A 26,622-nucleotide genomic window follows, 5' to 3' on the forward strand; every position below is an offset into this window, starting at 1 on the left:
TTCTTAAAATTTTTTTAGCTTTTCTTCACTCAGAAGTACTCAATAGGTCATGGTGAATCTACGCTAATTTGGGCATGTCCAGCCAATACCTATTGGTGGACTTGAAAATCAGTACTGATTAGGATGTACTGCTTTGGAAGCAAGCCAGCATTACATCAAATAAAAAACATTTGGTCTGTGGCATTGTGTTGTATTCATTGTTTTGCTTTTTGGGGGGTGTTCAGCAGATGGTGAGCACTGAGACAAACCTGTAGTGTTCAGCTGGAAAGCTATTTTCCTGGCCTCCAGCCACAACACTTTAACTCTTGCTGCCAGACTACCTGAGAGTGGGTTGATTGGACTTTAAGATCTCATCCTCCCTTATCCACGGTTTTGCTTTCCACAATTTTAGTTACATATGGTCAACTGCAGTCTGAAAATATTAAGTGGAAAATTCCAGAAATCAATAATTCATAAGTTTCTTTCTTTTTTTTTTTTTTTTTTTGAGACGGTCTTGCTCTGATGCCCAGGCTGGAGTGCAGTGGCGTGATCTTGGCTCACTGCAACCTCTGCCTCCTGGGTTCAAGCAATTCTTCTGCCTCAGCCTCCCGAGTAGCTGGGATTACAGGTGTGCACCACCATGCCTGGCTAATTTTTGTATTTTTAGTAGAGACGGGGTTTCACCATGTTGGCCAGGCTGATCTCGAACTCCTGACCTCATGATCCACCCTCCTCGGCCTCCCAAAGTGCTAGAGTTACAGGTGTGAGTCACCATGCCTGGCTCTCATAAGTTTCAAATTAAGCACTATTCTTTGTAGTGTAATGAAATCTCTTGCCATATTGCCTGGGACATGAATCATCCCAGCATGTTCACACTGTATATGCTTCCTATCCTGTAGTTACTTAGTAGTCATCTTGGTTATCAGAACAAACAGTATGTATAGGGCTCACTACTATCCAAGGTTTCAGGCATCCACTGGAGGTCTTGGAACATATCCTCCCTTATCTGTGGGGACTACTGTACTCTTAAAAACTTTAGGATAAGGGGCTGGGCGTGGTGGCTTACGCTTGTAATCCCAACACTTTGGGAGGCTGAGGTGGGTAGATCATTTGAGGTCAGGAGTTCGAGACCAGCCTGGCCAACATTGTGAAACCCCCATCTCTACTAAAAAAAAACAAAAAAAAATTAGCTGGGTGTGGTGGCAGATGTCTGTAGTCCCAGCTACTCGGGAGGCTGAGGCAGGAGAATCACTTGAACATGGGAGGTGGAAGTTGTAGTGAGCTGAGATTGCTCCACTGCACTCCAGCCTGGGCGACAGGGTGAGACTCTGTGCAAAAAAAAAAAAAAAATTTAGGATAAGGTCAAATGGCTGTAAGTGGAGGCTCTATCTTCTATTCCCTGTATCTTCTATTACCTGTATCTCTAGTCCCATAGCCCCATGACTTTGCTACACCCAAGGCACTTAGCTAAATCTGGAGAGTGGACATTTTGGGATTAGGGATTCTTACATATTGTTTTCTATTATATATATAGCGAGTCGTTAATATTTGATGGAGTTTGTGAAAATCCATTTCCTTAGTTTTTAAAATTAAAAAAAATTGTATAGTTTGTACATCATAAAAATACCCCCAATATAAATGTACAGTTCAGTACATTCAGTGTAAATGTTCAGTAATTTTTAGTAAATTTATAGAGGCATGCAGCCATCATCACACTCTGGTGTATAACATTTCCATCCCCACTAGAAAGTTCCTTCTGCCTGGTTGCAGTCAGCCCCGTTCCCATTCCTCGCCCCTTAGGGCCACTGATTTGCTTTGTCACTATAGTTTTTGCCTTCTCCAGAAATTATTTCCTTAATAGCTTACCAATTTTATGTGTTTGATTTCTTAGCAAATTTCTCAGGTTCATCCACGTTAGTGCATGCTTTAGCAGTTCATTCTTTTTATTGAGCAGTAGTCTTTATTGCTTATCCATTCTCAGTTATAGGACATTTAGATTATTTCTAGTTTTTAGCTGTTGTGAATAAAGTGATAAAACTACAAGTTTTGTGTGAATATATGTATTCATTTCTTCTGTGTAGATAGCTAGATGTGGAATAACTGGGCAGTATAGTAAATTTATGTTTAACTTTTTAAGAAACCACCGAACTGTTTTCCAAAGTGGTTGTACCATTATACATTCCCACTGGCAGTGTTTGAAAGTCCTGTTTTTTTCTACCATCTTCACAAATATTTGGTATTTTCAGTCTTCCTATTTTAGTCCTTCTGGTGGGTGTGTAGTGGTATTACGCTTTTAATTTGCATTTCCCTAATGACTAATGCTGTTGGACATCTTTTTGTGTGCAGATTTGACATTCATGTTTCTTTTCTGGTGAAGGGTCTGTTCCAATCTTTTGCCCCATTTTTTTTTTTTTTTTTTTTTGAGATGGAGTCTTGCTCAGTCGCCCAGGCTGGAGCACAGTGGCACGATCTCGGCTCACTGCAACCACTGTCTCCCGGGTTCAAGTGATTCTCCTGTCTCAGCCTCCCGAGTAGCTGGGATTACAGGCACCTGCCATCATGCCCAGCTAATTTTTGTATTTTAGTAGAGATGGGGTTTCACCATGTTGGCCAGGCTGGTCTTGAACTCCTGACCTCAGGTGATTGCCCACCTTGGCCTCCAAAATGCTAGGATTATAGGCATGAGCCACTGTTCTTGGCCTCTTTTTGCCCGTTTTAGAATTGCTTTTTTTTGTTTTGAGATGGAGTCTCGCTTTGTCACTCAGGCTGGAATGCAGTGGTACGACCTTGGCTCACTGCAACCTCTTCCTCCGGGGTTCAAGCGATTCTCCTGCCTCAGCCTCCTAAGTAGCTGGGATTACAGGCATGCGCCACCATGCCCAGCTAATTTTTTGTATTTGTATTTGTATTTTTTTATTTATTTTTTGTGTTTTTAGTAGAGATGAGGTCTTCACCATGTTGACCAGGTGGTCTCGTACTTCTGACCTCAAGTGATCCGCCTGCCTTGGCCTCCCAAAGTGCTGGGATTACAGATGTGAACCACCATGCCCAGCCTAAAATTGATTTCTTTGCCTTATTGAGTTATAGGATTATTTATTTATTTTTTTATTAATTTTTTTAGAGACGGGGTCTCACAATGTTGCCCAGGCTGGTCTTGAACTCCTGGGCTCAAGCGATCTGCCTGCCTCAGCCTCCTGAAGTGCTAGGATTACTGCACCTGGCCAAGAGTTCTTTTTTTTTTCTTTCTTTCTTTTTTTTTTTTTTCTGAGACAAAGTCTTGCTGCTCTTGTTGCCCAGGCTGGAGTGCAATGGCACGATCTCGGCTCACTGCAACCTCCACCTCCCGGGTTCAAGTGATTCTCCTGCCTCAGCCTCCCAAGTAGCTGGGATTATGGGCATCCACCACCATGCCTAGCTAATTTTTGTATTTTTAGTAGAGACTAAAAATTTTAGTTTTGCCATGTTGGCCAGGCTTGTCTTAAACTCCTGACCTTGTGATCTGCCTGCCTCGGCCTCCCGAAGTGCTGGGATTGCAGGCGTCAGCCACTGCACCTGGCCTAGAGTTCTTTATAAACTGAATAAAAGTCATTTATCAGCTATGTGATTGGCAAATATTTTCTCCCAGTCTGTGGCTTATCTTTTCATTTTATAATGGTGTCTTTTGAAGAGCAAAAGGTTTTAAATTTTATGAAGTCCAGTTTAGCACATTTTTTTCTTTTTCTTTTATTTTGTTAGGACAGTCTCACTCCATCACCCAGGCTGGAGTGTAGTGATGCGATCACAGTTCGCTGCAGCCATGTCCTTCTAGGCTTAAGTGATTCTCCCTCCTCAGCCTCCTTAGTAGCTGGGACCACAGGTGTCTACCACCATGTTTGGCTAATTAAAATAACTTTTTTTTTTGTAGAGACACGGGTCCCACTGTGTAGCCCAGGCTGGTCTCCAGCTCTTGAGCTCAAGCAGTCGTCCCACTTTGGCCTTCCAAAGTGCTAGAATTATAGACATGAACCACCACGACTGGTTGTGAAATATCCTTTTTTTTTTTCATAGATGGAGTCTTGCTCTGTTGACCAGGCTGGAGTGTAGTGGCGTGATCTTGGCTCACTGCAACCTCTGCCTCCCAGGTTCAAGCAATTCTCCTGCCTTAGCCTCCCAAGTAGCTGGGATTACAGGTGGGTGCCACCATGCCCGCCTAATTTTTGTCTTTTTAATAGAGACGGGGTTTCACCATGTTGGCCAGGCTGGTCTCGAACTCCTGACCTTGTGATCTGCCTGCATCGGCCTCCCAAAGTGCTGGGATTACAGGCATGAGCAACTGTGCCTGGCCAAAATACCTTTTTATTTCATATTGAAGATGCAGCTTTTACGTGGGTGCAAGAGTGCTATAAGAAAGGCATAGCTATAGACTCTAATATTTTTCGAGAAAAAGTCATTGTGTCATAAAAGGAAGGTAAAGGATCTAAAGTTGGAGAATTTAATGCCAGCAAAGGATGGTTTGATAACTGTAGAGAGGTTTGGCTTAAAAAAATGTCAGGGTAACAGGAGAAGCAGCTTCTGCTGACCAAGAGGCTGCAAACAAGTTCCCAGATGCCATTAAGAAAATCATTGAGGAGAAAGGATATCTGCTTGAATGGGTTTTTAATGCAGACAAAAATGCCCTGTTCTGGGGAAAACAATGCCACAAAGGACATTTATGAGTAAGGAAGAGCAGTGAGTGCCAGGATTTAAGGCAGGAAGAGCTAGGTTAACTGCCGTTTTGTGTAAACACAGTCAAGTTTATGATCAGGACTACCCTTGTCTATAAAGCTGCTAACCTCTGAACCTTCAAGGGAGAAGATAAAACACCAGCTGCCAGTCTGTTTTTACCAAAAGAAAGCCTGGATAATGAGAACCCATTTTCTTTTTTTCTTTTTTTTTTTTTGAGAGGAGTCTCACTCTGTGGCCCAGGCTGGAGTGCAGTGGCACGATCGTGGCTCACTGCAAGCTCTGCCTCCCGGGTTCACGTCATTCTCCTGCCTCAGCCTCCCGAGTAGCTGGGATTATAGTTGCCTGCCACCACGCCCAGCTAATTTTTGTATTTTAGTAGAGACAGGGTTTCGGCATGTTGGCCAGGCTGGTCTTGAACTCCTAACCTCAAGTGATCCGCCTGCCTCGGCCTCCCAAAGTGCTGGGATTACAGGCATGAGCCACCGTGCCCGGCCAGGACTGCCTTTTAAAGTTTTTTTGACACAATGCCCCTGGCCACTGAGAATCCCATGAGTTCAACACTAGGCTTTGAAGTGGTCTACTTGTCCACAAACAGTGTCTCTAATCCAGCCTGTAGATCAGGAGGTCTCAAGGACTTTTTGAGAAAGAGTCTGGCTCTGTTGTCCAGGTTGGAGTGCAGTGGGGTGATCTCAGCTCACTTCAACCTCTGCCTCCCAGGTTCAAGCAATTCTCATGCCTCAGCCTCTCGAGAAGCTGGAATTACAGGCATGCTCCACAATGCCTGGCTAATTTTTGTATTTTTAGGAGAGATGGGGTTTCACCATTTTGCCCAGGTTGGTCTCGAACTCCTGGCCTCAAGTGATCTGCCTGCCTCAGCCTCCCAAAGTGCTGGGATTACAGGCTTCAGCTGCCGCACCTGGTCCAGGACTTCCAAGACTCATTACATGGGATACTCTGGAAAAGATTGTTAACACCAAGGAAGAGAATCCTGATAGAATGTAGTGAAAGTCTAGAGGGATTACACCACTGAAGATGCCATTGTTATGGAAAAAGCTGTGGAAGCCATCAAGCCTGAAACAATAAATTCCTGGTGGAGAAAACTCTGTCCAGATGTGCATGACTTCATAGGATTTATGACAGAGCTGGTTAAGGAAATCATGAAAGAGATTGTGGATATGGCAAAAAAGGTGAAGGGTGAAGAGTTTTAAGGTACAGATCTTGGAGAAATTCAAGAGCTAATAGACACCACACCTGAGGAATTAATAGAAGATGACTTGATGGAGATGAGTGCTTCTGTGCCAGACAGTGAGGAATAAGATGTACAAGAAACAGGGGCAGGAAAAAATTGACATTAGACAATTTGCCAGAAGGGTTCCAATTATTCAAGACTTCCTTTAGCTTTGTTTATGGAATATGGAATGGAACCTTCTGTGATACTGGCACTGAAGTGAAAGCAAATGGTGGAAGAAGGATTAGTATTGTATAGAAATGTTTTTAGAGAAATGGAAAAGCAAAAAAGTCGGACAGAAATGAGGATGTATTTTTGTAATGTTACACCAGATGTGCCTGCCTCTCCTGCCTTCCTTTCCATGCCCTTCACCTCTTCTACCTCTGCTACCCCAAGACAGCAAGACCAACCAACTCCTTTTCTTTCTTTCCCTCAGTCTACTCATCCTGAAGATGGGTGAAGACCTTTATGATGATGCACCTCCACTTAATGAATAGCAAATATGTTTTCTCTTATGATTTTCTTAATAACATTTTTTCTCTATCTTACTCTATTGTAACAATATAGTATGTAATACATAAAATATGTGTTAATTGACTTTCTGTTGTCAGTATGGTTAACAGGCTATTAGTAGTTAAATTTTGGGGGAGTCAGAAGTTATGTGCAGATTTTTGACTGCCCAGGGTGTCAGTGCCCTTAACCTTCACGTTGTTCAAGGGTCAAGTATATTATCTTATCTATTAACGTAGTAGAGCTTTCCATTTCTTTAGGGCTTCTTCAGTTTCTCTAAGCAGTGTTTTCTAGTTTCCAAGTGTATAAATCTATAAATCTTGCCTTTTGATAAATTTATTCTTTTTTTTTGAGACAGAGTCTCACTCTGTCTCGCAGGCTTAAGTGCAGTGGTGCAATCTCGGCTCACGGCAACCTCTGCCTCCCAGGTTCAAGCAATTCTCCTGCCTCAGCCTCCTGAGTAGCTGGGATTACAGGCTCGCTTCACCATGCCTGGCTAATTTTTGTATTTTCGGTAGAGACAGGGTTTCACCATGTTGGCCAGGCTGATCTTGAACTCCTGGCCTCAGGCAATCCACCTGCCTTGGCCTCCCAAAGTGTTGGGATTACAGGCATGAGCCACTGTGTCCAGCCTGATAAATGTATTCCTGTTTTCTTCTTCACGCCTGTAATCCCAGCACTTTGGGAGGCTGAGGTGGGCGGATCACGAGGTCAGGGGATCGAGTCCATCCTGGCTAACACAGTGAAACCCCCTCTCTACTAAAAAAAAAAAATACAAAAAACTAGCCAGGCATGGTGGCAAGCGCCTGTAGTCCCTGCTACTTGGGAGGCTGAGGCAGAAGAATGGCGCGAACCTGGGAGGTGGAGCTTACGGTGAGCCAAGATGGCGCCACTGCACTCCAGCCTGGGTGACAGAGCGAGACTTCGTCTCAAAAAAAAAAGAATGGAATTGTTTTCTTCATTTCATTTTTGGATTGTTTGTCACTAGTGTATGGAAATACAGTTGATTTCTGTATGTTGACTTTGTATTTTGTATCCTTAGTACATTTGCATACTAGTTCTTATAGATCCCTTAGGATTTTCTACATATAAAACAAAATTTTTTTGTTTTGAGATGGAGTCTCTCTCTGTTGCCCAGGCTGGAGTGCAGTGGTGTGATCTTAGCTTACTGCAACCTCCGCCTCCCGGGTTCAGGCAATTCTCCTATCTCAGCCTCATGAGTAGCTGGGACGACAGGTGCCTGCCACCACACCTGGCTAATTTTTATCTGTTTAGTAGAGATGGGGTTTCATCTTGTTGGTCAGGCTGGTCTCGAACTCCTGACCTCAGGTGATCCACCCGCCTTGGCCTCCCAAAGTGCTGGGATTACAGGCTTAAGCCACTACGCCCGGCCTGGCTGACAGTTTTATCAGGAATGGGTGTTGAGTTTTTGTTAAATATTTTCCCTTCATCTATTGAGTTAATTATGTGGTTTTTGTTCTTTATTCTTAATATAGTATATGGTAATATTACGTTATTTTCAGATATTAAGCCAATCTTGCATTCCTGGTATAAACCCCACTCAGACCCACTTAGTCTGGTGTAGAATCATTCTTACATGTTGCTAGTTTCAGTTTGTTAATATTTTGTTGAGGATTGTTTAATCTATATTCATGATAGATACTTTCTTGTGATGCGTTTTTCTAGTTTTGGTGTGAATGTAATGCTAGCTTTATAGAACAAGTTAGAAAGTATACCCTCCTCTATGGGATCATTACTATGAACATAGTAAAGATTTTCTTTTCTTTTTCTTTTTCTTTTTTTTTTGAGATGGAGTGTCATTCTGTTGCCAGGCTGGAGTGGAGTGCAGTGGCACGATCTCAGCTCACTGCAACCTCTGCCTCCCTGGTTCAAGTGATTCTTTTGTCTCAGCCTCCCAAGTAGCTGGGACTTGAGGCCTGCGCCACCACGCCCAGCTAATTTTTGTATTTTTAGTGGAGATGGGGTTTCACCATGTTGGCCAGATGGTCTTGATCTCTTGACCTCGTGATCCACCTGCCTCGGCCTCCCAAAGTGCTGGGATTACAGGCATGAGCCACCGTGCTCGGCCAGTAATGATTTTCAATATGAAATAAAAGGGTATTTTACAGCCAGGTGTGGTGGCTCACATCTGTAATCCCAGTACTTTGGGAGGCCAAAGTTTGGAATACATTATTTCGTTAAATATGTGGTTCTCAATGGAATGGGCAGGGATTTTACCTCTTGGGAGACATTTGGTAACATCTGGAGACATTTTTGGTTATCACAATTGGCAGCGGGTGCTTCTGGCACCTAGTGGGTAGACGGCAGGAATGCTGCTGAACATCCTAAAAGGCCAAGGCAACCCCACAACAGAGAACTATCTGGCTCAAAATGTCAGTGGTGCTGAGGTTGAGAAACCCTACAAATGTGTAGTATTTACCACTGAAACCAATGTGCCTAGACTTTGTTTCACGGGAAGATACTCAGTTATTCAGTTTTTTTTACTTGTTACAGGTCTATTCAGGTTTTCTTTTTCTTCTTGAGTGAGTTTTGGTAATTTCTTTCTAGAAATTTGTCCATTTTATCTAGTGCTTTAATTTGTTGGCATAAAGTCGTTCATGGTTTTCCCTTTTAATACTTTGATTTCTGTAAAGTCAATTGTGATGTTCCCTCTTTCCTTTCTAATATTAATAATTTGTGTCCTCCCCTTTTTTTATGGGTCAAGTCAGCTAAAGGTTTGTTAACTTTGTTGATCTTTTCAAATAATCAACTTTTGGTTTTCATTGATTTTCTCTATTTTTCTGTATTCTGTTTTATAGCTCTCTGCTCAAATCTTTATTATTTTCTTCTTTCTGCTTGCTTTGAGTATAGTCTGCTCTTTTTCTACATTTTAAAGGTAGAAGGTTAGGTTAGTGATTGTGATCTTTTCTAAGGTAGGCATTTACAGCTATAAATTTCTGTTTCAGCACCACTTCAACTTCATCTCATTATTTTTGGCAAATTGTGTTTGCATTTTCATTGAGATAAAATATTTTCTAATATCTCATGTTAAATCTTCTTTGACCTCCTGGTTATTTATAAGTGTGTTGTTTAGGCCAGGTGCAGTGGCTCACGCCTGTAATCCTAGCACTTTGGGAGGCCAAGGCAGGCGGATCACGAGGTCAGGAGTTCGAGACCAGCCTGGCCAATATGGTGAAACCCCATCTCTACTAAAATTACAAAAATTAGCTGGGCGTGGTGGTGTGCACCTGTAGTCCCAGCTACTTGGGAAGCTGAGGCAGAAGAATCGCTTGAACCTGGGAGGCAGAGATTGCAGTGAGCCAAGATTGCACCACTGTACTCCAGCCTGGTGACAAAGTGAGACTCCATCTCAAGAAAAAAAAAATGCATTGTTAAATTTCTTTCTTTTTTTTTTCTTGAGATGGAGTTTCGCTCTTGTTGCCCAGGCTGGAGTGCAATGGCGTGATCTTGGTTCACCGCAACCTCTGCCTCCCAGGTTCAAGCGATTATCCTGCCTCAGCCTCCCGAGTAGCTGGGATTACAGGCATACGCCACCATGCCCGGCTAATTTTGTACTTTTAGTAGAGACTGGGTTTCTCCATGTTGATCAGGCTGGTCTCGAACTCCTGACCTCAGGCAATCTGCCCGCCTCGGCCTCCCAAAGTGCTGGGATTACAGGCGTGAGCCACTGTGTCCAGTCGTGTTGTTTAATTTCTAAATATATATGGATTTCCCAAGTTTCCTTCTGTTCATTTCTGGCTTAATTCCATGGTGGTTGGAGAACTTCATATAATTTATTTTCAATTCATTTAGTTTTTTTTATGATCTAGAATATGGCCTATCATAAGCCATTTCAGATTAAGACTAACTTTAAATTAATACTAATAGTTTCAGTAAAATATAGAAAATGCTCCAGTTTAGCTCCATTGTCTCCCTCTTCTTTTTTTTTTTCTTTTTTTTTTTTTTTTTTTTGAGACGGAGTCTCACTCTGTCTACCCAGGCTGGTGTGCAGTAGCACGATCTCGGCTCACTGCAACCTCCGCCTCCTGGGTTCAAGTGATTCTCCCATCTCAGCGTCCTCAGTAGCTGGAATTACAAGTGTGCACCACCATGCCTGGCTAATTTTTGTATTTTTAGTAGAGATGGGGTTTCACCATTTTGGCCAGGCTGGTCTCAAACTCCTGACCTCAGGTGATCCACCTGCCTTGGCCTCCCAAAATGCCAGGGTTACAGGTGTGAGCCACTGCGCTCAGCCTTCTCCCTCTTCTTTTGTGTTACTGTTGTCTATGTATTATGTATGTATATATTACAAACCAGAAAATACAGTGTTGTAGTTATTTGTTTATGCAGTTAAATCTTATGTGTTTTAAATAAGAGAGAAAGGAATAAAATATATTTACAGCCTTTTATGTTAACCTACAGTATATTTACCATTTTTGTTATTCTTCATTTTTTCCCCTCTTGATCCAAGTTACCATCTGATGTAATTTCTCTGTTGATTTTCTGGATATGTATTTTTGAAATGCTTTTATGAGGATTATAATATGCATCTTTATCACAGTCCACTTTGGGTTAAAATTGACTAAAGTCTGGTAATATACAGCACCTTTGCTCCAAGGTAGCTCTATTTCCTCCTTTCTCCCTTGTGTTCTTATTGTCATGTATATCTTTATATGTTATAACCTATCTTATGTATATTTATGAAATTAAGAGAAGAAAATAATTTTTTCCATGTTTACCTGTTCTAGTACTTTCTGTTCCTTCTTGTGGATCCAAGTTTTCTTTTTTCTTTCTTTTTTTTTTTTTTGAGATGGAGCCTCGCTCCCGTTGCTTAGGCTAGAGTGCAGTGGTATGATCTCGGCTCACTGCAACCTCCACCTCCCGGGTTCAAGCAATTCTCCTTCCTCACCCTCCGTAGTAGCTGGGAACACAGGCGTGTGCCACCATGCCTGGCTGTTTTGGGGTTTTTTTTTGTATTTTTAGTAGAGGCGAGGTTTCGCCATGTTGGCCAGGCTGGTCTTGAACTCCTGACCTCAGGTGATCCCTCCCATCTTGGCCTACCAAAGTGCTAGGATTACAGACGTGAGCCACCGTGCCCGGCCTGATCCAAGTTCTCATACAGTAGCATTGCCATTCTCTCCAAAGGACTTCCTTTGGTAGTTCTTGTAGGCCAAGTCTACTAGCAGTGAATTCTTTCAGTGTTTATTTATTTGATAATGCCTTTATTTCACTGTTAATTTTTGAGGGATAGTTTTGTTCAATATAGAATTTATGCTTGACAGTTTTTTTTTCAGTACTTTCATTATGTGATTCTACTGTCTTCTGGCTTCCATTGTTTCTGATGAAAAGTCAGCCATTATTTATATTGCTGTCCATGATTTGTCATTTTTTCCCTTCGTGCTTACATTATTTTCTCTTTCTCTTTCAGTGTTTTTGTGTGTGTGTGTGTGTTTGTGTGTGTGTGTGAGACAGGGTCTTGCTCTGTTGCCTAGGCTGGAGTGCAGTGGCATGATCTCAGCTTACTGCAACCTCGATCTCCTGGGCTCAAGCAACCCTCCTACCTCAGCCTCCCCAGTAGCTGGGACCACAGGCACAGGCATGCACCACTACACCAGGCTAAATTTTGTATTTTTTGTAGAGACGGAGTTTTGCCATGTTGCCCAGGCTGGTCTCGAACTCCTGACTTCAAGTGATCCTCACCCCGCAGCCTCCCAAAGTGCTGGGATTACAGGCGTGAGCAACTGCACCTGGTCTTGTCTTTCAGTGTTTTGACTGTGGTATGTCTAGGTGTGGTTCTTTTTGTGTTTATCTTATTTAGAGTTTGTTGAGCTTCTTGGAGGCCATAGGTTATTACTGTTCATCAAGTTGGGGAAGGTTTTGCCTATTATTTCTTCAAATATTCCCACCTCCCCCATCTTCACCCCTCTTTGGCTCTCCCATTACACATATGTTGGAACGCTTGACATTATTCTACAGGTCTCATTTTTCTTTAATCTTTTTTCTGTCTATTCTTTGGATTTGATCATTTCTTTCTATGTATTTTCATGTTCACTAATTATTCTGTCACCTGAAAATCTGTTGAGCACCTCTTTTTTTTTTTTTTTTTTTTTTTTTTTCCCAAAACGGAGTCTTGCTCTGTCACCCAGGCTGGAGTGCAGTGGTGCGATCGCAGCTCACTGCAACCTCCGCCTCCTGGGTTCAAGCAATTCTCCTGCCCCAGCCTCCTGAGTAGCTGGGATTACAGCACCTGCCACTGTGCCTGGCTAATTTTTGTATTTTTAGTAGAGACGGGGTTTCACTGTGTTGGCCAGGCTGGTCTCGAGCTCCTGACCTCATGATCCACCCGCTTTGGCGTCCTAAAGTGCTGGGATTACAGGCGTGAGCCACCATGCTCAGCCTGTTGAGCACCTCTGATCAGTTTTTCATGCCAGTCATTATAATTTTTAACTCTAGAATTTCCATGTGTTCCTCTTCATTTTTTTCTGTTTCTCGGCTGAAAATCTCTATTTATCATTATTTTTTACTTCGTCATCAGTTTTCTTTAATTCTTTGGACGTTTAAAATAGTTGCTTTTAAGTGCAACTACTTGCTCAATCTGGTATCTGCATCCAATCAGAGATGGATGCTATTGATTTCTCTTTTTCCTGAGCTTAGGTGACACTTTCCTGGTTTTTACAAGTCTAGTAATTTTGGTTGAAAACTGGACATTTAGATAATATAGCAACTCTGGATTCTGAGTTTTCCCCCCTGTGGCTTGTTATATTTACAGTTAATTGCTTAGAATTAAACCAGAATCTATTTTTCCTTTGGTGTGCTAATGTCTCTGCTTAGTTTTAAATTATTATTAGTTTTTTCGAGACGGAGTCTCACTCTGTCACCAGGCTGGAGTGCAGTGGCACGATCTCAGCTCATTGCAACCTCCGCTTCCCAGGTTCAAAGCGATTCTCCTGCCTCAGCCTCCCGAGTAGCTGGGATTACAGGCACCCGCCACCACGCCCAGCTAATTTTTGTATTCTCAGTAGAGATGGGGTTTCAAGCTGGTCTCAAACTGTTGACCTCTTGATACTCCTGCCTTGGCCTCCCAAGTGCTGGGATTATAGGCGTGAGCCACTGTGCCCGGTCAATTTTAAAATTTTTATTTTCAGCTGGGCTCAGTGTCCTACGCCTGTTATCCCAGCACTTCTTTTTTTCTTTTCTTTTCTTTTCTTCTTTTTTTTTTTTTTTGAGACTGAGTTTCGCTCTTGTTGCCCAGGCTAGCGTGCAATGGCATGATCTCAGCTCACTGCAGCCTCTGCCTCCCTGGTTCAAGCGATTCTCCTGGCTTAGCCTCCTGAGTAGCTGAGATTACAGGTGCCCACCACCATGCCCGGCTAATTTTGTAATTTTAGTAGAGACGGGGTTTCATCATGTTGGTCAGGCTGGTCTCGAACTCCTGACCTCAGGTGATCCACCCGCCTCAGCCTCCCAAAGTGCTGGGATTACAGGCGTGAGCCACCGTGCCCAGCGAATCCCAACTACTTGGGAGGCTGAGGCAGGAGAATTGCTTAAACCTGGGAGGTGGAAGTTGTAGTGAGCCGAGATTGCGCCATCGCACTCCAGCCTGGGCAACAAGAGTGAAACTCTGTCTCAAAAGAAAATAAAATATTTTCATTTTTTCTTCCCAGCCTGGCTTTTGGTGGGTTGTCCCTGTATCTGTTTAACTTAGTTGTCAGCCAGTGATTTGGGCAGAGGTTCTCAAATACTTTCAGCCCCTGAGGCTTTTACCCTATCCTGATCAACTTACAGTCAAATGCTCTACTGCTGAGCTATACCCCCCTGATCAATGTGTATGTGGGTTTGGAGAAACTCTAAAAAATTGCTGCTGGCTCTAAAGTCTCCTTTGGTTTTCAGTTTTTCCTGGTTCTCTTAGGTATAATTTCCCAGTCAGTGATGGTCATGTGAAGAGCTTAACTCAGACTTTCTATGGCTCTGTTTCAGGATTTTCCCATTAAATCTCTGGATGTTCTGCCCATCTAACAAGGACGACTGCCAAAGCTGTTCATTTCCATCCACATTCACCACTTTTAGCTGGTAGATCCATGAATTTTCTTCCTCACCCCAAATTGAGTCCACCCCCTAGAGCAGCAGAACTGCTGATTTTCATAGCTGGCCCCATGTTGGGAAAACTAGCATGGTCACCAGCTGACTATGCTGTAAGCAGTGGGGATAGAGGAGTAGAAGGATGGCAGGATCCTAGGCTAGAAAGCTTACTATTTTTACCTGAACCTCTAGCAGATTTTCAAGAATCTGTACTTCTCAGTTTGTTTGATTTACACTGTATTGAAATAGTTCTTTTTGACAATTTTAATTTTTAACTTTTCCATTGTGGCGAGGAATTGCCTACCACTTCATGCTGTGAATACAAGAATTTCTATGCCTGTAATCCCAGCACAGGCATGGAAATTCTTGTATTCACAGCATGAAGTGGTAGGCAAGTGAGGCCGAGGCAGGCAGATCACTTGAGGTCAGGAGTTCGAGACCAGCCTGGCCAACACGGTGAAACCCTGTCTCCACTAAAAGTACAAAAATTAGCTGGGTGCAGTGGTGGGCACCTGTAATCCCAGCTACTCAGGATGCTGAGGCAGGAAAAGCTTGAACCCAGGAGGTGGAGGTTGGCGTGAGCCGAGATTGCGCCACTGCACGCCAGCCTGGGCAACAAGAGCGAGACTCCGTCTAAAAAAAAAAAAGAATTTCCATTTTTTCTTAGTTTTTGAGCTTCAGAGAATGACTAGGGTCTGCCTTACTAGAGATAAAGGTAGGAATAGAGGACTAATGCCCAGGCCACTTCTCAAACAAGTAGTATTAGAATCCCCTTTGTGTCAGGTAGTTTTTTTGTTTTTTTTGTTGTTGTTGTTTTGTTTGTTTTTTGAGATGGAGTCTCACTCTGTCACAGGCTGGAGTGCAGTGGCGTGATCTCGGCTCACTGCAACCTCCGCCTCCCAGGCTCAAGCGATTCTCCTGCCTCAACCTCCCAAGTAGCTGGGATTACAGGCGCCGCCACCACACCCGGCTAATTTTTTAATTTTTAGTAGAGATGGGGTTTCACCATGTTGGTCAGGCTGGTCTCGAACTCCTGACCTCGTGATCCGCCTGCTTCAGCCTCCCAAAGTGCTGGGATTATGGACATGAGCCACCATGCCCGGCCTGCATCAGGTAGCTTTAAAAAAATCTCAGGCGATTGTGATGTGCAGTTATTGTTGAGATCCAGCGGTTTAGAACAGTGTTTAGAAAAGCAAGCTTTCTCTGTAAAGGGTGATATAGGAAATATTTTAGGTTTTGCGGTCCCTGTGGTCTCTGTTGCAACCCCTCAACTCTGTTGTTGTAGTGTGAAAGCAGCCAAAGACAGTATGAAAGCGAGTAGATGTGGCTATATTCCAATACACTTTATTTGCAAAAACAGGCAATGGCTGAATTTGCTGACCCCTTGTCTTGGAGAATTCTCAAAAATGATTTTATTCCAAGTGTTTGTATCCTTGTTAATTTAAGGTAGTGTGTATATTTCTTAGCACAACCCAGCCTTTGCATTTGTCATTGATGTCTTTGAAGAATTAGTCCATAATTTCCTTCAGTAGAAGTGTTTTAATTGACCATGCCTTCCTACCTTCTCCTTTTCATTAAAATATGTGAGAAAATGTGCCAGCCGTGGGCAATCTAGTTGAAAGGTGTGTGTTAACTTTTTTGACCGAGTTGGGCTCAGTGAAGCCTTAGCTGGCTAGTGTTTATGGCACCATCAACAAAGATGGAAGAATTAAGCCTGGGAAAAAGGACAGGAGGTATAAAAAATGGGGTCCAGAAATTCAGCTGTAGGAGAGCCTGGTAGTGGTTCTCCTACCTTCTGCAAAGTTCAGTGTCAAAACTCCAATCAGAGTCTCTACAAGTTGAACTTTCTTGGCTGTCCATCAGGTAGAGTACTAACTTAGTAAGTACAGTGGAGGGCCGGATGAAGTGGCTCATGCTTGTAATCCCAGCACTTTGGGAGGCCAAGGTGGGCGGATCACCTGAGGTCAGGAGTTCAAGACCAGCCTGGCCAACACAGTGAAACCCCATCTCTACTAAAAATACAAAAATTAGTTGGGTGTGGTGGTGCGCAACTGTAATCCCAACTACTTGGTAGGCTGAGGCAGGAGAATCGCTTGAACTCGGGAGGCAGTGAGGCCAGATCACGCCATTGTGCTCCAGCCTGGGCGACAGAGCAATACTCTGTCTCAAAAAATAAAAAAATAAGTACAATGGAGAATTTGGTCAGACAACTTATTTTTACATCCGGGGGGTTGGGCATATGAACTCTGATTATAATGAATAGTTCAGTAGAACAAATCTTATTTTCCATAGAGTCTACTGTGAGTGTATGATTCCATTAGTTGAGTGGAACAGTTTTTACCACGATGCTTAAATTCTGCTTCAACTCCCTCCTTCCCACTACTCTATTCCCCTGGGTCTCGTCAGATACTCCTAAGTCAAACAGGTCATGTAGCAGATAAGTGAAGGAAGTAGGCAGGTTAAGTGGGTAGGTTTGAGTTCTGTTGAGGAGGTGGTGAGTGAAGATGGAGCCTAGGACCTCTCTGATTGGGCAGTACTTGTTCCTAATCTTTATGCTGGGGCCTGGGCAGTTACCCTTAATAGATGGAAAGGTGCTTAGGGTAGGGAATGGTAGAGGACGCCAGAGCCATAGATTATAGCCTTGATTGTGCCCATAACTCACTGTGTGACCTTGACAAGCTCCATAATCCTGATGCACAGTTTTTCAGAAGGGAGTTTGTGTAGCGATCTTTTGGGTCCTCCTAACTCAATATCCCTTCATCACAAGGCTTTAGTCTGCCTTTCTAGGGATTAATTCCTTTCTAGTCATTCATTCCATAGTTATTTACTGTATGCTGAGAACCTTTACCAAGAATTGGACACACAAAGGGGTGGAGATGAAGACTTTCCAAGCCTGGCACATTCACTGGGTAGAGGCCTTGTTTTCATACCTGAACTTAGCCTGGTATACTAGCTGCTCAGTGAGTGTGTATTACGTAAGCAAATATCCTATTCCTGTATACTAGTGAGCAGGATTCTTGTGCTGCATAGTCTATCAGATTTTCATTGCAACAAAACAACGTGAAAGTCTTATGGATTTTGATTTTTTTTTTTTTTTTTGAGATGGAGTTTTGCTCTTGTCGCCCATGCTGGAGTGCAATGGCGTGATCTTGGCCCACAGCAACTTCTGCCTCCTGGGTTCAAGCGACTCTTCTGCCTCAGCTTCCTGAGTAGCTGGGATTACAGGCATGCGCCACCATGCCTGGCTAATTTTGTATTTTTAGTAGAGATGGGGATTCTCCATGTTGGTCAGGCTGGTCTTGAACTCCCACCTCAGGTGATCCTCCCACCTCGGCCTCCCAAAGTGCTGGGATTACAGGCATGAGCCACTGTGCCCGGCAGGATTTTGATTTCTTAAGTTCTGCAGTTGGTTTCCTATTTTACCTGTGGAACCCTGCAAAAATGAATTTTAGACTATCACAATTTAAATATGTGACTTTCTTGCCTGTAACCCCAGCTATTTGGGAGGCTGAGGCAGGAGGATTGCTTGAAGTCAGGAGTTTGAAACCAACCTGGGCAACATAGCGAGACCCTCTCTCTCTAAAAAAGAAAAAAATTAGCCAGATGCTGTGGTGTGTGCCTGTTTTCCTAGTTACTTGGGAGGCTGAGGTGGTAGGATCATTTGAGCCCAAGAGTTCAAGGCTGCCGTGAGAAATGATCACACCACTGCACTCCAGCCTGGGTGACCCTCGGTCTTCTCGGCTCACTGCAGTCTCCGCCTCCTGGGTTCAAGCAATTCTCCTGCCTCAGCCTCCCGAGTAGCTGGGACTATAGGCACGCGCCACCACGCCCAGCTAATTTTCGTATTTTTTAGTAGACACGGGGTTTCACCATGTTGGCCAGGATGGTCTTGATCCCTTGACCTCATGATCTGCCTGCCTTGGCCTCCTAAAGTGCTGGGATTACAGGTGTGAGCCCGGCCGAGACCCTGTCTCTTATAATAAATGAGTGAGTGAATGAATTAATTAATTAAATTCTTTTTTATCTAAAAGCATATGGCAACAGAGGCTAACATGCAATAGTTAGCCAAGAATTCCATTACAACTTTCATTAAACTGTAGAGGCTCTATCCTAAACTGTTGAAAGTTATTTATATCAGAAATATACTTACATAATGAAATTGACAGAATATATCTGTACACAAAATGGTGCTGTTGGAAATTGGATGTTTACTATGATATTGATTAGTTACTATTTTTTTTGAACTTTTAAGTCTCAGTTTATTCAGTTATTCCAATAATGTAATCAACTTGTTCAGGGATATAGGCCTCTACAGCTTGGCAGCATATATCTGACTAGTCTTTCTAGAATCTCATAAAATATACTTGACCATTGTAGCAAAGAGGCATTTAGTAATTGATGCATTTTGAAAGAGTATCTTCCTCTCAGAACCCCCCAAAAGCATTGATTGTCTATGGAAATGTACCTTATAGATGAGCTGAATAATTTCCTTTTATCGTGAAGTCTTTGCTTTCTTGTTGGAAAATTGGAAAACAATGTCTGAGTCATTGTCATTTAGACAAAATGTCATAAAGCCCTGTAGAACACAAAGTTCTGCTTATCAGATTCTCTTAGAAGATGAGCTGTTGAGCGACAGGTCTTCTGTTGTCCCATCTCTGCTTATTCAGTTTGTTAACTGAGGAATCATTCTCTGTCCTCTCCCTTTTTTTATATTAATAGGAAACTTCCATTTTAGAAGAATACAGTATCAATTGGACTCAGAAGCTGGGAGCTGGAATTAGTGGTCCAGTTAGGTAAGAGATCCATATGAGAAACTATGGCAAATTGTTGGCATGTGCAAACTCTGAGAAGGGCCATTTGAAATACATCTTGAATTAGACACATCAGGTGTGCCAGATTTGAGGAATAGGCTGAATTTAACAAGTACAGGTTTTTATGTTAGGCTTTTTCTCATGTATTTAGGAATTAGTTAAGAGTGACTGAGTCGCATGGTCTTTTTATAGAGTCATTTAAGATGTCGAGACTGGCCAGGCGCGGTGGCTCATGCCTGTAATCCCAGAACTTTGGGAGGCTGAGGCAGGCGGATCATGAGGTCAGGAGATGGAGACCATCCTGGCCAACATGGTGAAACCCCGTCTCTACTAAAAATACAAAAATTAGCCAGGTGTGGTGGTGGGTGCCTGTAATCCCAGCTACTCGGGAGGCTGACGCAGGAGAATCACTTGAACCAGGGAGGCAGAGATTGCAGTGAGCTGAGATCATGCCACTGCACTCCAGCCTGGCCACAGAGCGAGATTCTGTCTCAAAAAAAAAAAAAAAAAAAAAAAAAAAGGGTGTCGAGACTGTGGGGCCACTGTGAGAGTCACCTGTAGCCAGCTGAGGCCATTATTTTTTCATTGACCCACAGCCCCAAAAGCATGGCTTAGAAGCTGAGGCCTGAGCATTGGCTGCTGGGCAGAGGGGTGAGATGCTTCTTTCCCCCACCTGCTACCCTTGGGGGCAAGTTTGTTCTGGATGCACCTGGCCATATCCTTGATTAGAAGTACAAATCTCAAAGAAAAAGCTTGTTAAATTAATTTTCATTCTAACATATATGATCTCTGATTTTTTTTTCTCTAAATCTAGAGTCTGTGTAAAGAAATCTACTCAAGAACGGTTTGCACTGAAAATTCTTCTTGATCGTCCAAAAGCTAGAAATGAGGTATGCTTTATTGCCTCGACTTAATTAAATAGTTGAAGTGCCTAAGAATTGTTATTTTGCAAGTAAGGCAGCTTCCTAGAGAGAATACAGTGATGCATAAAAAGTTTTATGTCCAAACTTTACCTCTCTTCCCCATTCATGCTATCTTAGTAAAGTAGTCCTAGATCTGTCAATATCAAAGGCCATTGAGTCATTTCCTTTCAGCCACCTCTTGTTCTTTTAAAATTAATGTGATTCTTGTACCCTCATGTATTCAGATTTACCTCAGTTTTGCTTATTGAAGAAGGTACTTAAAGGTGGAGATAAAATAGCACGAGGAAGAGTCAGGTGAATGGTGTATAAAAGTGATGCTACAGGAGGACTCTGAGGATGTTTCTAGTTTGTTTCTTCTTTTTGAGACAGAGTTTCACTCTTGTTGCCCAGGCTGGAGTGCGATGGCGCAATCTCGGCTTACGGCAACCTCCGCCTCCCGGGTTCAAGTGATTCTCCTGCCTCAGCCTCCCGAATAGCTGGGATTACAGGCATGCGCCACCACGCATCTTGTATTTTTAGTAGAGACAGGGTTTCTCCATGTTGATCAGGTTGGCCTGGAACTCCTGACCTCAGGTGATCCATCCGCCTCGGCCTCTCAAAGTGCTGGGATTACAGGCGTGAGCCACTGTGCCCGGCCTTTAGTTTTTAAAAATATACATTGGGTTTGTTTTTGTTTCTGTTTGAAACCGAGTCTTGCTCTGTCACCCAGGCTGGAATGCAGTGGCACGATCATGGCTCACTGCAGCCTTGACCTCCTTAAGCTCAAGTGATCCTTCTACCTCAGCCTCCTGAGTAGCTGGGACCACAGGCATTTGCCACCATGCCTGGCTAATTTTGTTTGTATTTTTTGTAGACATGGGGTTTTGCCATGTTGCCCAGGCTGGTCTCAAACTCCTGGGCTCAAGCGATCCACTTTGGCCTCCCAAAGTGTTGGGATTACAGGTGTGAGCCACTGCCCCTGGTTATACATTGGTTTTAAATTATCTGGATATGGTAATGACATTCTAATAACATGTGCAATGAAGGACTTCTTTTGCGTAAAGAAATGCAAATAATTTCTAAAATGAAATGAATTGTTTGCCAGATTTTCCTTTGCAAATAAATGGAACAGTAGGAAGTAAATCTGTTGGTGAGTTTTTATTCATGGAAAAAGCATTAAGGAGATAATCTTTGAAAACACTGGGTTTTTACATCATTCTCAGTGATAAAGTTTTTATTGTAATTAGCTTGTACCTAGTATGGTCAGTTTTTGGAGAGAAAATGTTGGTATCCCCTACCTATTGATACATTTCCTCTGTTCTCTTTAAGGTACGTCTGCACATGATGTGTGCCACACACCCAAACATAGTTCAGATTATTGAAGTGTTTGCTAACAGTGTCCAGTTTCCCCATGAGTCCAGCCCTAGGTAAGACTACACAGTGTCATCATCAAATGCCCACATGTAGGCCAATGTGTAGTGGAGCTGTCCTCTCTTTTATGTGCTCCCTCCCCTTCCCTCTCCTTCTTCCTCCTACCCTCCCTTCCTCTGCCCTTCCTTCTCCCCCTCCATCTCCCTTTTTGTAATTTGGAAAATGTCAAGCATTTGTAAAAGCAGACAGAATTATGTAATGAATCCTCAAGTTCTCATGATCCATCCTCAACAGTAATCCTCTTGTGGCCAGTCTAATTTCATCTATGCCCCTGCCACTCTTCACATCCCCTGATGATTCTGATTACTTTCTCATTTCAAGAAAGCATTTAATGTAGAATTTAAACAGATTCTATTTGAAATCAGTGAAAGGGGCCCAAATATTATTCTAGGCAGAGTCTTAGAGGCTGATAAATCAAAAAGCCTTTATTATTGCTTAGTCTAACTTTCCTTTTAAAGAAATAAATCAACATTATTCTTTTAGTTACCAAATGTTTGGCAAGCATATTGGGTGGCATTCTAAGTCTCTTTGTTAAAATTCAAAATTAAATAAGGTATGGTTTTTTTTGGGAGGACTGAGATGTAAACCCATCATCATAGCAGTGCAATAGGCACTAAGGACAGGCATCCCTAAAATATTCTAAGCTTACAAAGGAGAGGAGCTGCTAACTATAGTCTGGGAGGAGAGGTGTCTCCCAAAGGCTGTGTGGAAGCTAGGACTTGAAGGAAGGGTAGGAATTTTCCAGATGGAAAAAGAAGATAGAATTTTAAAAACAAATGGGAAATCAAACAAATGGGAAAAAACCGCTTATTTTTCACAACTGTGCTCTGTTGGTGAAAGCATTTGGATGGAAGCTGGAAGCATATATGAAAGAATGGTAGCCAAAAATCACATTAAAATTTTTTTTTCAGAACATGAGAATTTTTGCTCTTAGTAACTGTGTTACCCTGGACTTAGGAAGTTGTTACACACTTTGTAGATGCAGTATCTTTAGGTCAGCTTCTTAATGTTTCAGGGTTTTTTTGTTTCTTTTTCTTTTTTTTTTTTAACTTAACAAAATCAAATGCTTTCAAACAGGGCCCGACTCTTAATTGTAATGGAGATGATGGAAGGGGGAGAGCTATTTCACAGAATCAGCCAGCACCGGCACTTTACAGAGAAGCAAGCCAGCCAAGTAACAAAGCAGGCAAGTTAACCCCAGGTACCAACCAAACTGCCACCAAAGTTGGTTAACAAGCGCAATTTCATTGGGGGGAAGAAAAGAAAACTTAAAGAAAAGCTCTATTTGACTTCTCATTGCCTGCTTTGTTATGTAATCAGAAAAGATGTTTTGACAGGAGAAATGTGACCCCTTTTATACTTGGGGGTGGGGGTACTGTGTTCTTAATTGGTTGTCAACTGTTTCCTGAGGCTGCTGTGAGATTTCAATAAACTCTGGAAGGAAGGCGATCTTAACTGCTTTGTAGACTGCAGTTATCTTTAGGCGTGTAGCTACCAAGTACTGTTATTGGACTTTGCAATAAAATGCTGCTGATACCACCTGAAAGATTGTATGGTATAAAAATATATTTTAGGAGAATTGTACATAAGATGCTTCCTGCATGTGAGCCACCTTTCTGTGATTTCTTCAGATTTAATAATATCCTAAGATCTTTGTAATTCTGAATTATTCCTGGTTATATTCTATGTTGACATCACATTTTATTGCTATAGAAATGATTTATGTCACAAACAATACTAGGAATCCAGCTGATAATCACTTCTTGCAGAGGTGAAAAGCTAAACCCTCAAGGCTTATCTTCATACCAGGCAAGCAAAGCAAAGAGAATTAGGAAGCACAGCCCAATTGCTTCTTAATAAAAAGTTCTTCCAAGTTTCCCATGAACCTTAAGCAATTTTGGATGCCTCCTTTCTGGTAGGGAGGAACTGATACTTGGATTGCTGAGAAAATTCCATATGGAGAGTTAAAGAACAAGTAAAATCTGTTCTTTCTGTTTGATTTTTAAAATTATACCTTTAATTTTTTCAAATATTAGGATTAAAGGATGAGCTCTGATAATCTTCTATAAAATAAAACCCCTTCAAATCCACATAAACAGGCAACATTTTCAACAAGCATCATGAGCAAAATGAGTTTCCAGTATTAGTTGGAAAAACCCAGTCAGCTGATTTCTTGACCCTCAGCTCCCTGGAGAGTGCCATTCTTGTCTGAGCCAGGCGAGCCTGCCGGTAGCCCTGCTGTGGAAACTGCGCCTGCTGACCATTGCTCAGCTTAGGTGTTTCTTCTGCAGTGTCTGTCATACCTCAGATGAATGAAAGTGGGAGCATTTCATTTTTCCCATTTCTTACAGGATTTACCCATCAGTTTATTCTGACAAAGAATTGCTGTACCATCATATTTTTCTTTCTGTCTGACAAAATACAAGTTGCAGTTAAACTAAGCTTAATCCATTCTGTTTCTTGGTATTCCAAGTTTTTCTTAATTTCTGCTTTAAAATTGAAACTGAACGCAGTCTTAATGAAGGCTTGTTTTTTAACATCCTGAGTTCTCTACACCAGGTGTATTAAAGAGTGATCTTTTCTAAGAAGCGACTGTTTCATTGTGTCTTTTTTCAGATAGCTTTGGCTCTGCGGCACTGTCACTTGTTAAACATTGCGCACAGAGACCTCAAGCCTGAAAATCTGCTTTTTAAGGATAACTCTTTGGTGAGAAGACTGTTTTTCTGCATTTTAGTGCTGCAACTCTTAACATAGTTCAGGAGTGGGTGTGTTTGGAGCGCTCTGAATTCATGGTGAAAAAGCTTTAAGCCAAAGTGCTTCAAACAGCTTATTTCTTCAACTCGTTCCCTTGCTAGAGGCTCAGAGAAGCTGTACTACTGTACTCCCGGCATTGATAATTTTGGATGATACTGATATGTATTTGTGGGACTTAATGATTTTGGATATTATTTGGAGGACCTTTGGGAAGGGGCAGGAATCTGTATGCTGTTATATATTATCTCGTTTCATTTGCTGTTTTCCCTTTCAGCTCTGTCCCCTGCCCCATGTCCCACCAGATAAGTTGCTCTGTCTATCATGAAGCTTATGGCAGATATTAAAAGTGAAGTAGCATCCCAGATTGATGAGAGGTGATGGGCTTATAGAGTGAAGGGTTCCTAGGCCAAGACCTTGACGTTAGTGCTGCCCTTACAAGTTCTAAAGCAAAAATAGCTGTGTGAGTGGGTAGGAATTCCTTACTTCTGCATTACTAAGGACAGTTCCTCAGTGTGAATCATTGTCTCCAGACCTGGGGACATGTTATTTTCATAAGTTCGCATCTCAGCCGGAAAGAAACTTGTTAGATCTCAGGGTAACATGTCTTACACCTGGATTTTCCTTTAATGTTTACTGAGCACTCTGGAGCAGTGACTCCTTTTTTTTTTAATTTCAGGATGCCCCAGTGAAGTTGTGTGACTTTGGATTTGCCAAGATTGACCAAGGTGACTTGATGACACCCCAGTTCACCCCTTATTATGTAGCACCCCAGGTAAGCATGTGCGGTTTCTCTCCTAAGATCTGTCACCAAGCTGCCCATCAACTCGTGTTCCTTCTATTCTACAGCACAAGTAGGCATATATTACAGATGGGAGGGGGAGAACTTAGCTTTAGAAACCTACAGATTGCTTTATTTGGTGTAGATCTTTTATTCTTTTAAAATCAACTTTAGCCAGGTGCGGTGGCTCATACCTTTAATCCCAGCACTTTGGGAGGCTGAGGCGGGTGGATTACAAGTTCAGGAGATGGAGACCATCCTGGATAACACGGTGAAACCCTGTCTCTACTAAAAAAAATATAAAAAATTAACCGAGTGTGGTGGCGCACACCTGTAATTCGTGCTACTCAGGAGGCTGAGGCAGGAGAATCGCTTGAACCTGGGAAGTGGAGGTTGCAAGGAGCCGAGATGGCACCACTGCACTCTAGCTTGGGCGACAGAGCGAGACTCCGTCTCAAAAATAAATAAATAAAATAAAATAAACTTTATTGAGGTATGATTTAGAAGTATGATTTACATACAGTAAAATACCTCCACTTCAAGGAGAGTTTGATGAGTTGTGACAAATATATACCCCATATGGCGACCACCACATTGAAGATGTGGAACACGCCCCTCACTTCACAAGCTGCCTGTGCCACTTTGCAGTCAGTCCCCTCCCAACTTAACCCCTGGCCCTAGGCAACCACTGACATGCTTTCTGTCATTATTGGTTAGTTTTGCCTGTTGAAGAATTTCAGAAAAATGTAATCGTGGACTTTGTATGCTTCATTTCTTTTGCTTAGCATGTTTTTGAGATTCGTCCATGTTCCTGCATTTATCACTCGTTAATTCCTTTTCATTGCCAAGTAGTATTTCATTATATACCTAAGCTGCATTTGTTTTTTCCATTCACTGACAGGATTTTGGGTTGTTTCTCATTTTTGGCTATTATGAAGAAAGCTGCTAGGAACACTTCATTTACAGTTTTGGGGGGACATGTTCCCCCATGCCCATATCTTTTTTCCAAAATGGCTATACCATTTTATGCTTCTACCAGCAACGTATAGAGTTCCAGTCATTTCACATTTTTACTAACGCCTCATGCTTGTTGCTTGTCAGCATTTGTCATCTTAGTCATTCTGGTAGCGGGCAGAGTATTACTTCATTATAGTTTTAATCACGACATTGTCCTGATGGCCACTATTTTGGAGCACTTTTTGTACATGTGTATTGGCCATTCTGTTGTAAGTATGGGCATTCATCTTTTGCCATTTTGTTATTGTTGGTTTCTTGTTAAAGAATTGAGGTATAAGAATTTTAAAATATTCTGGACACAGGTTCTTTGCCATATGTATGTTGTATTCTTACTGCTGCTGTAACATATTGTCACAAACTTAGTAGATAAAAACAACAGAAATGTATTATCTTATACTTCTGGAAATGAGAAGTCTGAAATGGTACTCA

At 42.3% G+C, this 26,622-nt stretch overlaps 2 protein-coding genes across 22 annotated transcripts in view; one reads left to right on the top strand and one right to left on the bottom strand.

Moving 5' to 3' along the window:
* Positions 1-26,622, top strand: part of MAPKAPK5 (MAPK activated protein kinase 5) — a 54,976-nt gene that overhangs the window by 3,421 nt on the left and 24,933 nt on the right. For 6 of the 21 annotated variants that reach the window (XR_010147779.1, XR_010147780.1, XM_063784989.1 and 3 more), the window contains exons 2-7: positions 19,220-19,293; positions 20,126-20,201; positions 21,543-21,640; positions 22,722-22,830; positions 24,261-24,350; positions 25,075-25,170. Coding sequence is in view for 17 of the 21 variants with exons in the window: in XM_063784989.1 (XP_063641059.1) it covers positions 19,220-19,293; positions 20,126-20,201; positions 21,543-21,640; positions 22,722-22,830; positions 24,261-24,350; positions 25,075-25,170 (543 nt within the window). In the remaining 4 variants the exon portion in view is untranslated. The remainder of the gene's footprint in view (positions 1-19,219; positions 19,294-20,125; positions 20,202-21,542; positions 21,641-22,721; positions 22,831-24,260; positions 24,351-25,074; positions 25,171-26,622) is intronic. The other 15 variants (XR_010147781.1, XR_010147782.1, XM_054663592.2 and 12 more) reach the window with 7 other exon arrangements.
* The window catches only part of TMEM116 (transmembrane protein 116), a 192,515-nt gene that overhangs the window by 2,971 nt on the left and 162,922 nt on the right, over positions 1-26,622 (bottom strand). The gene's annotated exons all lie outside the window — the stretch shown is intronic.

This window comes from Pan troglodytes, chromosome 10 (genome assembly GCF_028858775.2).
Source record: "Pan troglodytes isolate AG18354 chromosome 10, NHGRI_mPanTro3-v2.0_pri, whole genome shotgun sequence".
Taxonomy (NCBI): domain Eukaryota; kingdom Metazoa; phylum Chordata; class Mammalia; order Primates; family Hominidae; genus Pan; species Pan troglodytes.